The 15,544-nt window shown below is 40.2% G+C and overlaps 1 protein-coding gene across 5 annotated transcripts in view; it reads left to right on the forward strand.

The window, feature by feature from the left end:
- LOC136864134 (E3 ubiquitin-protein ligase RNF170) overlaps positions 1–15,544 on the forward strand; it is a 354,319-nt gene that overhangs the window by 59,250 nt on the left and 279,525 nt on the right. For 4 of the 5 annotated variants that reach the window (XM_068226178.1, XM_067140754.2, XM_067140755.2 and 1 more), the window contains exon 4: positions 1,492–1,562. In XM_068226178.1, the coding sequence (XP_068082279.1) occupies positions 1,492–1,562 (71 nt within the window). Of the gene's footprint in view, positions 1–1,491; positions 1,563–9,431; positions 9,506–15,544 lie in introns of those variants that run through there. The other variant, XM_068226179.1, reaches the window with a different exon arrangement.

Consider the following 15,544-nt stretch of genomic DNA (forward strand, 5'->3'; position numbering starts at 1 on the left):
CGTCTGTTGACTGATAGAGACCGCGGAGAGTTGAAGAGGGTCGTCCAGTGTAATAGGCAGTCATCTATCCAGACCATCACACAGGAATTCCAAACTACAACAGGATTCACTCCAAGTACTATGACAGTTTGGCGGGAGGTGAGAAAACTTGGATTTCATGGTCGAGCGGCTGCCCATAAGCCACACATCACGCAGGTCAATGCCAAACGACACCTCGCTTGGTATAAGGAGTGTAAACATTGGACGATTGAACTGTGGAAAAACGTTGTGTGGAGTGACGAATCACGATATAAAATGTGGCGATCCGATACCAGGTTGTAGGTATGGCGAATGCCCGGTGAACGTCATCTGCCAGCGTGTGTAGTGCCAAAAGTTAAATTCGCAGGCGGTGGTGTTATGGTGTGGTCGTGCTTTTCATTTTATGGGGCTTGCACCTGTTGTTCTTTTGTGTGGCGCTATCACAGCACAGGCATACATTGATGTTTTAAGCACCTTCTTTCTTCCCACTGTTGAAGAGCACTTCGGGGATGGCGACTGCATCTTTCAACACGATCGAGAACCTGTTAATAATGCACGGCCTGTGGCGGAGTGGTTACACGACAATAACATCCCTGTAATGGACTGGACTGCACAGAGTCCCGACCTGAATCGTATAGAACACCTTTGGGATGATTTGGAATGCCAGCTTTGTGCCAGGCCTCACCGACCGGCATCGCTACCTCTCCTCAGTGCAGCACTCCATGAAGAATGGGCTGCCATTCCCCAAGCTACCTTCCAGCACCTGATTGAACGTATGCCTGCGAGAGTGGAAGCTGTTATCAAGGCTAAGGGTGGGCCAACACCATATTGAATTCCACCAATACCGATGGAGGGCACCACGAACTTGTACGTCATGTTCAGCCAGGTGTCCGGATACTTTTAATCACATAGTGTATCTTGAAAATAACACATATTGTAGGAATGACACTGGCTATTAAAGGACTCATAATTATTTACTCGGAAAGCACATTTTTGACAGGGACAATACATACATGCATTTTAAAAAATGAAGAGAGTTAAACATTTCAAAACATGATTTTGGTATAACAAAATTTCTATTAAGAAATCATAAAGTTTGGTAAAAAGAGGTTCTGTTGTATTTTCATTCATATGTCTTACTTCTAAAAGGTATCTTGTTAATTGCAGAGAATATCATTGTGTTCCTTGATTCACATTTAGCTGTTCCACTTCACTTCAAATGTTTCTTTCCTGGCTAAAATTTATGTGTGTGTATTTTTTTTTTTTTTTTTTTTTTTTTCTCTGTGGTGGTAGAATGTACCATAAAACAGACTCTGGATAGATGGTCACAAACAATACTGCTTGTAGTCTGAATGAGTCTTATGACAGTCAAGTTGTGGATGGGAATGAACTATCAATTATTTTGCCTACTCTTAAATTGTTATTGCTTAAGGTTTACTGTAAAAACATAAACATAAATATCTTTTATTTCAGGCCTATGTCTTCATCAATGTTACCGGCATCAGGATAGCTTTGACTTACCTTGCCCCTTGTGTCGCAAAAAAGTAAGTAAATAATAATAATAATAATAATAATAATAATAATAATAATAATAATAATAATAAACATGAAAGGTTAATTTGTTATAATGAGCAATCTTTAATTATATCAGTATATTGGAAATGGATGCAATAATTAGCAAGAGATATTACTTAGATTTTTTTTATTTATTTAGAGTTTCTCTCCATAGAGTTCCAACAAGTAAACTAGACTGCAATTTACCATGACTTGATGTGGTTATTTCCACGAGACCTCCAGTTTTACATGAAATTCAAACCAAAAGGACTTTTAGATTAATGCTTTCACGACCCGTAATTGTAGACATGATGATAAGCTTTTGCCGCGTCAAGAAAACAAGGTGAAATTCTTTATGTTTTGCAATAGGCGAGCAGCGCACCGTAGCCTGTGCTATATAATGAGGTGGAGTTGCCACACCACTCCATTCCACTGTAAGCTTTGCAGCTATTGAAATAAGTCGGAACCCTTGATAATGCCAAACGCAGTCTTCAGTGAAACGTTGGGACCATTAAACGTTCCTGGACCACGGCCTACAAGCCTGGGAAATACTGACATAATTTCTAATGCGCGTCATGAAAGCCTCAAAAGACTGTTTGAAGAAACTATTAATCTTGTAGAATATTTATTTCACTTCGTAGTAACTGCTCAAACCCTTTTGAATCTCATGATATGAAGTTGGATGCCATTTGTGTCCAGTGTACCTGGGTATTTAATCATTAAGGTCAAACAGTGAACTAAAGCAGTGTTGCAACATTGTAACACAGTTGACTCAGAATGTCAATCGCAAGGTACTTCTTCACTCGCTTTAACTCTGCTGCTGACTTTCACCGCAGTCTTATTCTTTATGCTCAGTATATGTACCATAGTACTTGATGAAGTTTCTCCTGGAATCTGCTAATCAAATAACATTTACCTTTTGATAATTTTATAATATGGCTCCTTTAATTCTACTAGAGGTCTTCATGCATAACACTAGTATGGCCTCTCCCTAGTGGTAGGCATCCCTTCTAACTCCTGTAGCTCGATAGCTGCAGTCGCTTAAATGCGACCAGTATCCAGTAATCGGGAGATAGTGGGTTCGAGCCCCACTGTCGGCAGCCCTGAAGATGGTTTTCCGTGGTTTCCCATTTTCACACCAGGCAAATGCCGGGGCTGTACCTTAATTAAGGCCACGGCCGCTTCCTTCTACTTCCTAGGCCTTTCCTCTCCCATCGTCGCCATAAGACACTCTGTGTCGGTGCGACGTAAAACAAAATAGAAAAAAAAAAAAATAATAACTCCTGTAAACTGTGAAGTTTCACAGAGAAGAGCTGAACTGAATTATGTGTACCTAAATTTCATGTTTATTAAGAGTTCTTTGTTACATGCAGAACTCTAATTTTGACGCTTACTCATTATTATTGAATTTATCCTCTGCCATTACTGTTACCTTTCTCTGCATGTTGTCAGAAAAATACTCTACCTGAAATACTAATCTAAAGACGCAACATACTTGTCACATTTACTTGTAATGGAGGGATTTCCAACCTTTTAGCAACTGCGTACTACTTGAAATTTTTAGAACTTCTTGTGTACCAACACAGAAACATATTTACTGTCGGAAAAGTGTCCAGTGGCTTGTATTATTTAAATTATTGGTAAAACTTCATATTTAATTATTAACGCACTTGTATTTTGTTTTTTTTCAACCCTCCCAGTCAGCATTGAATTTTACAGTGAATTCACAGTGAGTTCACATGTGAATTACATGCGTTTCACATGTGCTTGACAATTTGCACCTCATTATGCCACAAATGATTTTGCAGTGAATTATTTACTAACTCACAATGAACTTGCAGAAAAGCTTTTGTGAGTTTCAGCGTATTTAATTTCTTTACTGCTCAGTCAGCATTGAAATTCACCGTGAAATCACAGTGAATTCATTGTGAAATTCAATGCTGACTGGGCTTTATCAAGGCAACAATAAATATAATTAGATTTTTATTTATTTTCTTGTTAATTCTTATTTTAAAATATACTGGGTGGTCCACCAGCCCCTTGCGATCCAGTTTTATGCATCCCTTCACATTTACTATAATTCTGAAATACATCGGTCCCTCTCCCTAAACCGGGGTGATATAACGAGATGTGTGTTTACGGGCTAGAAGACAGCAGGAATCGTGAGCGCCACAAATTCATTATGGGTACATGAATGAACCCGTAAAACTAGTACAGATACGCAGAACACGTACTCTGAAACAGGAGGTGGACGCACAGACCGAGATCACTGTACTGTATAGGCTGGGAAGTGGGCGCTATAGGTCAAGTAGGAAACAAACACGCCCAACAAGTGTAACAAGCAGGCACGAGGACTCTATGTCACACCCAGAAACCCCCTCCATGCGAGAAACAACAGATAACTACATGACCTTGCTTTCACTCTCCCCTCCGAATCACGCTAGTAAGCAGACCACATCACACTGCTATTACACCAGATCGAGAACAGTAGATACAGATCCACACCCGTAAACACGGGGGGTAAAGAAAGTGAATCAGACAGGGGTAAGTTAAAACATTTCTCAATAATTTTCCATTATTTTAACACGAAACAATTTCTTAGAGAACACTTCCGGAGACGATTTCAACTAACTGGCACATATTTTTTTGCCGGTTACAGATCGTGCAACAAGCTATCCAACCTGAAATATCTGTGAACACAACTCCTAACTTAAACCAGCAGTATGGTTTCCCATTTTCACACCAGGCAAATGCTGGGGCTCTACCTTAATTAAGGCCACGGCTGCTTCCTTCCAACTCCTAGACCTTTCCTATCCCATCGTCGCCATAAGACCTATCTGTGTCGGTGCGACGTAAAGAAACTAAGGAAAAAAAAAAAAAAACAAGCAACAGTGAATCCACCTTTTGAATTTAGAAAAGGACAAAGAAGTGGATCAACCTTTTCTATACATTTTCCAGCACAGTACAATGCGACTAGGAAGAAGACTAGAATTCAGTGAAAGAAGAAGCACATTCTAGTTCAAAACATTTCTTCAAGATTACAACACCCACTCCTAGTATTAAAACAATAAGTGATTTTAATTACGCCTTCAGGACTTAAATAGCTCAATAAGGTAGAAGTTTTAACTTATTTTAAATTAACTTCCTTGTAACACCAGTACACTCCCCGCCGCAAACACCCATATGTCCTTTACTAACAATAGTTTTAAAGTCAACAAGGATTTGATTATGTGCTTACTTTAATGCTTTTTTATCTAAGCATTTTTGTAAACAGCTGATGATATTCGCAAAGCGATCGAAACATGTACTGTTATTTTTAATGATATTATAAATTGCCAGAGGCAAAATAAAAAGGTATGGATTAGGTGGAAAATATTTTCTTACAAAACCATTAGATTATATCATAGATACGACTATGAAGTGGATAGTTGTAATAAATATAGAGAAGGCGATATCGTTGTGATAAAGTATGGCATTGGTGTCAGGAATGAAAGGGGTGAACGGCTGGTCCAATTGGCAGAATGTATGAAGATGCCCATCATGGACACCTACTTCAAAATACATCCCAGTCGGAAATGGACATGGTGGAGCCCAAATTTTGTGGTCACCAATGAAATTGACTTCATACTCTCAAACAGTCCTCTTGTTAGATGTTTCAGTACTAAATTCAACACGGGTAGTGATCACCGACTAGTAAGAGCAAGAATTGTTCTGAATACACGCATGGATAGGAAAAAACTAGTGAAAGATAGGAAAACAATAATTGATCTCAAAAACCTGGAGGCAAACAAAGATGAATTCCAGCAATCTCTTCAAAGAAAATGGATTGATGTCAAAGAAGGTGATCTACCTGTAATATTAACTGCAACAGCTCAAGAAATTGGTGGTAGTAAGAAAAATTCTTTGTCTAAGAAATTCACTTATGAAACAAGAGCCTTATTAAAGAAGAAGAGAGAGATGAAGACTGACATTAACACTGATAGGGTAGAGTACACTGAGCTATGCAAGTCATTGAGGAAGAAAATGAAAGCAGATGTAAAGAAGCATAATGAAGAGATACTAAGATCCAGCCCTGAGAATAAAGGGAGTTTAAGGTCAGCTAATTATTGCTAACCATAGGCAAGACGCAAATAATAGCAATGGATGGAGAAAATGGCAGAATAACTGGTAAAGATGAACTGCTAAAATTCATTAGAAACTTCTGTAGTTCATTATACAGCAAAACCGAAGAAACTGCAACTATGTCCGTCCTTCGTTCAACTTCACATGTCCCAGATGTCCTACCTTCCGAAATGAAAAGCGCTATAGATAATATGAAAAAGGATACAGCTGCAGGAGATGATGGACTAACAGTTAGCATTCTGAAACTTGCTGGGGAGGTAACCACTAATTATTTGGCTAAAATTTTTACTTCCTTTCTCCAACGAGGATCGATTCCCAAATCTTGGAACAAAGCAAAGATCATCCTACTTCACAAAAAACGTAGTATCCACAACGTAATGAACTATCGTCCTATCAGCCTATTGGCCGTCCTGTACAAGGTCTTTACCAATGTTCTGACTAACAGAATCAGCTCAACTCTCGACTTAGCCCAACCCATCGAACAGGCGGGTTTCCGCAGTGGTATTAACATCATTGACCCCATACTTGCTCTACGGGAAGTAATCAGCCGAATGAACGAATACCAACTGCCGCTCTGCTTAGCATTTGTTGATTTCGAAAAGGCATTTGATTCTGTTAGCCACTCATCTGTCCTTTTGGCATTAGCTGAACAGGGAGTAGAAGCAGCCTACATCAATATACTTAAGGACATATACAAATCACCTTCTGCTTTTGTTAGTGTCATTGAAACAACTGAAGATTTTCCCATTCAGCGTGGTGTAAAACAAGGTGATCCCATCTCACCAAAGCTCTTCTCTGCAGTCTTAGAAATGGCAATGTCCAAAATTCAGTGGAAAGATCAAGGCATCAGAATCAATGGGAGGAAGTTGAATCACTAGAGATTTGCGGACGATATAGTATTGTTGGCTAACAATAAGGAAGAACTGCAATCACAAGTATGCGATCTTGCACTAGTTTGGCAGCAAGTAGTCCTCAAGATTAATCTGTCCAAGACAAAGGTCATGCATAACAAGTAGGCAACTTCAGAAAACGTAGTGATTGAGGGAATAACTATTGAAAATGTTGGTGAATACATCTACGTTGGCCAACGAATCAACATGAAAGGAGATATAAGTCATGAAATTTTCCAAAGAATCAGACTAGGATGGCAGGCATTTGGACGATATTCAACCGTCTTCAAATCCAACATGTCAGTAAACCTAAAGAAGCAAGTTCATGACCAATGCATTCTGCCTGTCATGACCTATGCCTGTGAGACCTAGACAATTAATGAGTTCACTAAACAGAAACTAACAACTGCCCAGAGAGGAATGTAGAGGTCTATGCTATGGTTTCTTATTGCGATGATGGGACAGGAAAGGCCTGGAAATGGGAAGGAAGCGGCCGTGGCCTTAAGGTGCAACCCCAGCATTTGCCTGGTGAGAAAATGGGAAACCACGGAAAACCATCTTCAGGGCTGCCGACAGTGGGGTTCGAACCCACTATCTCCTGGATGCGAGCACACAGCTGCGCGCTCCTAACCGCACGGCCAACTCGCCCAGTCTGAATAATATCACTGTATTACATATATGAGGATGACCCTTTTCATGATAACACATTCTACTTTTGGATGAATGTTCATTCAGTGCTGTGTCGTTTCTGCATAATGTCCACTCGGCGCTGCGGCGTTTCAGCATAATGTCTATCCAGCACTACATCGTTTTGGATTAATGTTCATTCGGCCCTGTGTCCATTGGGAACTACATCGTTTCGGCATAATGTCCATTCTGTAGGAGGCTAATTAGTTTATTTATAATATCACCTATTCAATACATTAAAATTTTTAAACAATTAGGAACTTATCATTATTAACATAAGAATGTGAGACTTGTTTCGCCTTTCATAGAAACACTAATTGTGAAAGATTTGCGGCCGCATTGTGTCCTACCGGCAGGCCTCGCAGATAATTAAAAAAATTTTCACATCAGCCGGGCTACTAATTTCATTCACATTTTTAGTACCTCCTCAAGGTTAAATCAGGTACCTGATTTATATTTAAATCATAATTACTAATAATTAATATTAACATATTTACAGAAGGAGCAGTCTAATGAGAAAAACAATATTCGGTATTAATATGAATAACAACATATCAGCTGTTGGCTGTTGATTACTAGTTGTGTAAGGCATATAGCAGTGTGAATCAGCAGAGGTCCGACTTGAAATTCTGACACTACACTATTTGAAATGTTAGGAAATGTAATTACAAAGGTTTCTATTGACATATTTACATGGGAGCAGTCTAAGGAAAAAGATACAAGTAATCGGCACCAATGCGTAAAACCACAATATCAGCCATTGGCTGCTGATCATTAGTTGTGACAAATGTACAATACTCTGTATTAATGTGTATTACACCTTATCAGCCGTTGGCTGTTGATTGCTAGTTGTGTACGGCACATAACAGCGTCGAGCAGCAGTGGTCCAACATGAAACTTTGACGCTACACTGTTAGAAATGTTAGGAAAAGTAATTACTGAGATTTATATTAACATATTTACATGGGAGCAATCTAAGGGAAAAGAATACAAATGTCCGGCACCAGTGCGTATAACTATATTACTGCCATTAGCTGATGATCACCTGTTGTGACAAGGTAACTACACAGTGTCTAGCAGCAGTGGTCTGACTTCAGAATTCAAATATTACATTATTTGGAATGCTAGGAAAAACATTCCACCACTTTGAGAGATTGCCAAATGAGGCTACATTCAGCATTCTACAGTGATACACCGCCTCCGTACCACTTCCTGTTCTCTTTGGTGTCACAATCTTCTTTAATTCCTTCTGTTAGTTGGACCTTAGAGTATGTATTTTCTGCTTTACGTCAGCATGGTTAGCTCCTAGTTTTATTTTACGATAGATGTTTACTAACTTATCTAAAGTTACACATCGTTTTGATTTGTTCATATAAGATGGATGTGCTGAGTTCCACAGTTCTGGAAGACTTTCATATGTTTCAATAAAGTCCTGAAGTACTTCGTTTCCAGGCTCATCTTTCTTCACAATGAATTCGCTCATACTTACTTCATATTCCGAGAACTCACTGCCACAACCATACATTACGGCTGTGCGTCTTGGAACTAAGTAATGATGGAGTAATGATGCGCGTGCCCTCACGGGATCAGTATTAATGACAATAACCCCTCCATTCGGCAGTACTGATGCTCCGATATCAGAATATCCAGATCTGTATCATTATCGCATCATTACTTGTCCATCATTTCTTTTCCACTGACATTACCTAGAAGTAATAAGAGTACTACTGAACGTGTAAGGTCCCTTTAAGGAAAAGCTTCTTCACCAATTAAGACATAAGTTTTCTGGCTTAAAGAACTGTGGTCAAAAAGTCCATCATCAGAATGTTTCCTTAGACTCTAATATCAGTGTACCAGAAGCAATAGTTGGAATGTTACCGCTGATATTATTATACTGAACAAACTTTTGTAATTGTAATACTCGCTGCCACTGAAAGTTGGATCACTAATAACCGCATCTTTGCTGTGATCTGATGGATCCCAGAAGATTTCATTTTTCATTAAAATCTTGCTCATTTTGTGTCCATTTTTCTTCAGAGCTTGGCACTTACCAAAAAAAAAAAAACAATAAATACAGTACAGCTTTTGATTACACTGACCTGCGAATTCAAACTTTCTGATCATTGCATGAAGTTTACATAGTGATCTTTTATATTTCAGGCATGCTGATTCCGGAACTGAAGTCAGTTTTCCCCTATCACATCAGGTTTTTGTGCAAATTCTGAAAATTTGATAAATATGCAGCATGCACACATGCAAGATTACTATTATCACATGTAAAGAAAATTCTTTTTTATTATTTTCACCCATCTGAACACTCCTAACTTACACTGGTGTACTTATGAACATAATATAAAGATATGTAGTATTGTGTTAATAGATCTGTAGAAAAACACAGCCAAATGGACCAAAATTTACCATGCATTAAGCCTCATAACGTACTGAGAATGGTAAGTCTACGGTTTCAATTTTATAACGTCCTACCTTAGTAAAGAAACGTCTTCACCTTGCTGTTCGTGTGTGAGTAGTTGGATCTTCTCTCTTTAGTAACCAGCAGTAATCTGCCAGCATGTTTTTGTTCCATTTCCCTTGATATCTGCGTTTCATTTCCTGTAGATCGTGATGGAATCTTTCTTCTTCCTCTTCGCTCAGCATTCCTAGGTTCTCAGGGAAATAGTCCAGATGTGAATGTAACATGTGCACTTTCAAGCTCATTTTGCAGCCTAGATCTTAGAAAGAAACGAGCAATTTATCCACCATTTGTTTGTAGTCTGAATCCTTTGTGTTTCCAAGAAAGCTTTTGACCACCTTCCAGAATACTGTCCATGCCGATCGCTCTGCAGTGCACATAACGTCTTCAAAATTAGCATCAGAAAGAAGTTTTCTGATATCTGGACCTGTAAAAATACCCTCCTTGATTTTGGAATTACTGATGCCTGGGAATCGATGACACAGGTACTGAAAGCATTCACCTTCATTGTTTAGGGTCTTAATGAATTGCTGCATAAGCCCCAGTTCGATATAAAGCGGAGGTAACAGTATTTTGCTCTTGTGAACAAGAGTATCTTGTTTTATGTTTTTCGACCCTACAATCCATTGTCTACATGGCCATTCGTTTTGAGTCCAGTGATGTAACCTTGCTCGACTGTCCCACTCACACAGAAAGCAGGGGTGCTTTGTGTAACCTCCTTGTAAACCTGACAGAATACCTATTACTTTGAATTCACCACACACTTGCCACTTGTGTTCCTGGTATTTCAGTTTACACAACAGCATTTCGAGATTTACATATGTTTCTCGCATAATAACTGAATGAGCAACAGGAACGGATGCAAGTTTGTTTTCATTGTGAAGGACACACTTCAAACTATGCTTGGAGGCGTCGATGAAGAGTCTCCATACTGTGGTGCTCCTAGATTTCAGATAACCACCGGAATGTTGTTGCAGTAAACCAAGGCTCCCTCTTCAGAAAAGAAGGGTGTAAATTCTTGTTCACAACGTCTGTACCAATAGTACGTCATCCCTGGTGCCAACATGTTCCTTTCACGAAGTCTAGACCTGAGTAACTCGGCAGATTCCTTTGTAAGACCAAGATCTCGTACAAAGTCATTTAATGCACTTTGCTCGAACAGTCTCGGTTCTTTTTTAACACATTCAGGGGAGAAATCAGTCAGAGTTAGTACCCACCATTTCTGCATCAGATTCAGAAAAGGACAATCCTGTAAATGTTCTGGACGCTGTGGTACTGGTGTATCAGGGCCATGAGGAATGGGTAAAATTGCAGATCGAATATTGCTTGGATACAGAATGTTACCTTTGTTGCTGCTGTTAAATCCCTTCACATTTACAGAACAGAAGTAGCAGTGAATACTGTGGTTTGGGGGTTCTCGTCACACCATTGGAATACTGAATGGCAACGCAGATTGCTTACCGTTCACCCATTGCCGTAACTGCTCTGTACAGGTTCTACGTGGTGCCCACGGCTTGTCTTGGTCTCAAAGTTTCAAGCCAAAGTAGGCATAGTAGGCCTTTCTCATGAACTCGGTTATATAGCGCCGCTGTCTCATCGGCACGAAACTTCGACATACATAGCAGAATGTATCTGGATTGTTCTTGCAGCCACATCGGGCATGTTGACAGATGTAAGTTCAATAAAGATATTAACACAGTACGTCACTCGCATATAGAACACTTAAGAAGACAAAAATCTCTTTTCATTAGCAAGCGAAACACAACTCAGACTGACGCGGACGAAGTACGACGAAAGAGTGACTCCACTCAGCCAAAACTGCGCGTTGCCGGCTATGTTGTACATAGTTGCCGGCTCTACACTCTGAGCATGATAATACAGGACTACTGTACGAGAAGGCTGGAGGACGTCAAATTAATAAAATAATAAAATAAATTACCGTATTTACTCGAATTATCCCCGCCACCGAATAATCCCTGCACCCTAACTTTAGGAAGGCTCATTTTGAAAAAATGAAATGCCAACATTGAAGCAAACAAAACACGCACCCTAATTTCATGTCTCAAATTTTTAAAAAACAATGCGGGGATTATTTGCGTAAATACGGTAATAAAATAATATGGAAATCTAAGTTATAGCAACACCCTTCCTAACAACGTAAGAAGTGCATTAGTGCATGTGATGAAATAAACGTAATATAGGATTTTTGAGAAAATGTGATGTGATGCGGAAAAATAACATCGGATCCTTATTCAGGATGCAGAAGTCATCCTTAAAAGCAATACAGGATGGCGGCAATGAAACCATCGCAGGACAGTGTTGTTAATACTAGTTAGCAATTGCGTGGGAAAAAACAGACAATCATATCACATATTTTTACCTGTATTTTACATGCTACATTATATTGTACCTTTAAACAGCTCGATAAAGCATTGTTGATTGCATCCAAAACCTCAAGCTGAATTTCCTGCTAGAAGTTTCAGAGGTCCTGAAATATACTGCAGACTTGCAAATGAATTGCAGGGATCTAGGAATCATAAAGTGATGTTAACTTGTAATTCTCTTCCCATATAAGCCTTTTTTTTCTCTCCCTGAATTGTCATTATTACTTTTTCAAGCAAGTACCTGTACACTATACTTTTTTCTAGCCACCTTGATGCTCAGCTTGTTATTTTTAAACCAAACCAAACCCCACGGCACTTAACACCCTGCCAAATGACCGCTGCTCAGCCCGAATGCCTGCAGATTACGAGGGGGCATGTGGTCAGCACGACGCATCCTCTCGGCCTTTATTGTGGGCTTTCGAGCCCAGGGCCGCCATCTCACCGTCAGATAGTTCCTCAATTCTAATCACGTAGGCTGAGTGGACCTCGAACCAGCCCTCAGGTCGAGAGAAAAATCCCTGACCTGGCCGGGAATCGAACCCGGGGCCTCTGGGCGAGAGGCAGGCACGCTACCCCTACACCACGCGGCCAGCTTTCGTTATTTTTACTTTTATTTATTACATTGTTTAGACAAACATGTAGTTCATTTTTAAGTCACATGCGGCTGTCATAACTTCCGCTCTGCCATTCTAAACTACTGTGACTTAACTAAGGTTAAGTTATAAGGCCTTCTCTGTGAATCATGTGACCTTGCCACGGTGGGGAGGCTTGCGTGTCCCAATGACGCAGATAGCCGAGCCGCAGGTGCAACCATATTGGATGGATATCTGTTGAGAGACCAGACTAACGAATGGTTCATCGAAAGGAGGGTAGCAACCTTTCGGAAGTTACAAGGGCGGCAGTCTAGATGATTGACTGATATGGCCTTGTAATAATACTCAACATGGCTTAGCTGTGTTGATACAGCTACACGGCTGAAGCAACTGGAAACTGCAGCCGTAACTAACTCCCGAGGACATGCAGCTCTCTCTGTATGAATGATGTAATGATGATGGCTTCCTCCGGCTTCCTCCCGGGTAAAATATTCTAGAGGTAAACTAGTCCGCCGCTCGGATCTCCGGGTGGGGACTACACAAGAGGGGGCGATCATCAGGAAGATGGATACTGACATTCTGCGAGTTGGAGCATGAAATGTTAGAAGTTTGAATCGTTGTGGTAGGTTAGAGAATCTGAAAAGGGAGATGGATAGACTAAAGTTAGATGTAGTTGGTATAAGTGAAGTACGTTGGCAGGAAGAACGGGATTTTTGGTCAGGCGACTACCGGATTATCAATACGAAATCAAACAGGGGAAATGCAGGAGTTGGTTTAATAATGAATAAGAAAATAGGGCAGCGGTTAAGCTACTACGACCAGCATAGTGAAAGAATTATTGTCGTCAAGAGAGACACCAAACCAATGCCCACCACATTAGTGCAGGTCTATATGCCTACTAGTTCAGCGGATGATGAGGAAATCAAAAGAATAAATGAAGATATAGAAGATTTAATACAATATGTAAAAGGTGACGAGAATCTAATTGTGATGGGAGACTGGAATGCAGTGGTAGGCCAAGGAGGAGAAGGTAATACAGTAGGAGAATTCGGATTGGGACAAAGGAACGAAAGAGGAAGTCGGCTGGTTGAATTCTGCACTGATCATAATTTAGTCCTTGCCAATCAAACACCACAGTCAACAGCTGTATACGTGGACGAGACCTGGAGACACTGGAAGGTATCAAATGGACTTCATTATGATTAGGCAGAGATTCAGAAACCAGGTGTTGGATTGCAAAACTTTCCCAGGAGCAGACGTGTACTCTGACCACAACTTGTTGGTCATGAAATGCCATCTGAAGTTGAAGAAAGGAAAGAATGCAAAAAGATGGGATCTAGACAAGTTGAAAGAAAAGAGTGTGAGGGATTGTTTCAAGGAACATGTGGCACAAGGGCTAAATGAAAAGACGGAAGGAAACACAATAGAGGAAGAGTGGATAGTCATGAAAAATGAAGTCAGTAGGGCTGCTGAAGAGATGTTAGGAAGGAAGAAAAGATCAACTAAGAATCAGTGGATAACTCGGGAGATACTAGACCTGATTGATGAACGACGAAAATACAAGAATGCTAGAAATGAAGATGGCAGAAAGGAATACAGGCGATTAAAGAATCAAGTGGATAGTAAGTGCAAGGTAGCTAAGGAAGAATGGCTGAAGGAGAAGTGCAAGGATGTTCCAGGCTGTATGGTCCTGGGAAAGGTAGATGCTGCATATAGGAAAATCAAGGAAACCTTTGGAGAAAGGAAATCTAGGTGTATGAATATTAAGAGCTCAGATGGAAAGCCACTTCTAGGGAAAGAAGACAAAGCAGAAATATGACGAGAACATATCCAACAGTTTTATCAAGGTAAAGATGTAGATAATTTGATTTTGGAACAAGAAGAAGCTGTTGATGCTGATGAAATGGGAGACCCAATTTTGAGGTCAGAGTTTGAGAGAGCTGTGAGAGACCTAAATAGGAACAAGGTACCTTTAATTGATGACATTCCCTCTGAATTACTGACTGCCTTAGGAGAAAGCAGCATGGCAAGGTTATTCCATTTAGTGTGTAAGATGTATGAGACAGGAGAAGTCCCATCCGATTATCGGCAGAATATTGTTATACCTACTCCCAAGAAAGTCGGTGCTGACGAACCTACCGCACCAGTAGTTTAGTATCTCATGCCTGCAAAATTTTAACACGTATTATTTACAGAAGGATGGAAAAACAAGTTGAAGCTGAGTTGGGAGAAGATCAGTTTGGCTTCAGAAGAAATGTAGGAACACGTGAAGCAATCCTGACTTTTCGTCTGATCTTAGAAGATCGAATCAAGAAGGACAAGCCCACGTACATGGCATTCGTAAGGCATTCGATAATGTTGATTGGACCAAGCTATTTGAGATTATGAAGGTGATTGAGATCAGATACCGAGAACGAAGAATTATCTACAATCTTTGTAAAAATCAGTCTGCAGTGATAAGAATCGAGGGCTTTGAAATAGAAGCAGCAATCCAGAAAGGTGTGTGGGAAGCCTGCAGTTTGTCCACCTCCTTTTCAAGGTATACATATAACAGGCAGTAATGGAAATCACAGCGGTGTAATGAGCAGAAATGAAGATAATTCAACAGGTTATGAGCCCAGAGCGCCAAAACGCAGCAGTAAATTTCATACAATACGGGGACGGTTTGAAAAGTTCTCGGTATCACCGCTAGATGGCAGTGCTAGAGCAACGAGGTTCCCACGCAATAATCACACATCCTTTGTGAGTGCACACGTGGCACGTCAGTGCTCTAGCTGCAGGAGTGTGGTAGTGACGACTCTTTGTTGTTGTTTCCGCGTAGTGATT

Source organism: Anabrus simplex, chromosome 2, assembly GCF_040414725.1.
Source record: "Anabrus simplex isolate iqAnaSimp1 chromosome 2, ASM4041472v1, whole genome shotgun sequence".
Classification (NCBI taxonomy): Eukaryota; Metazoa; Arthropoda; class Insecta; order Orthoptera; family Tettigoniidae; genus Anabrus; species Anabrus simplex.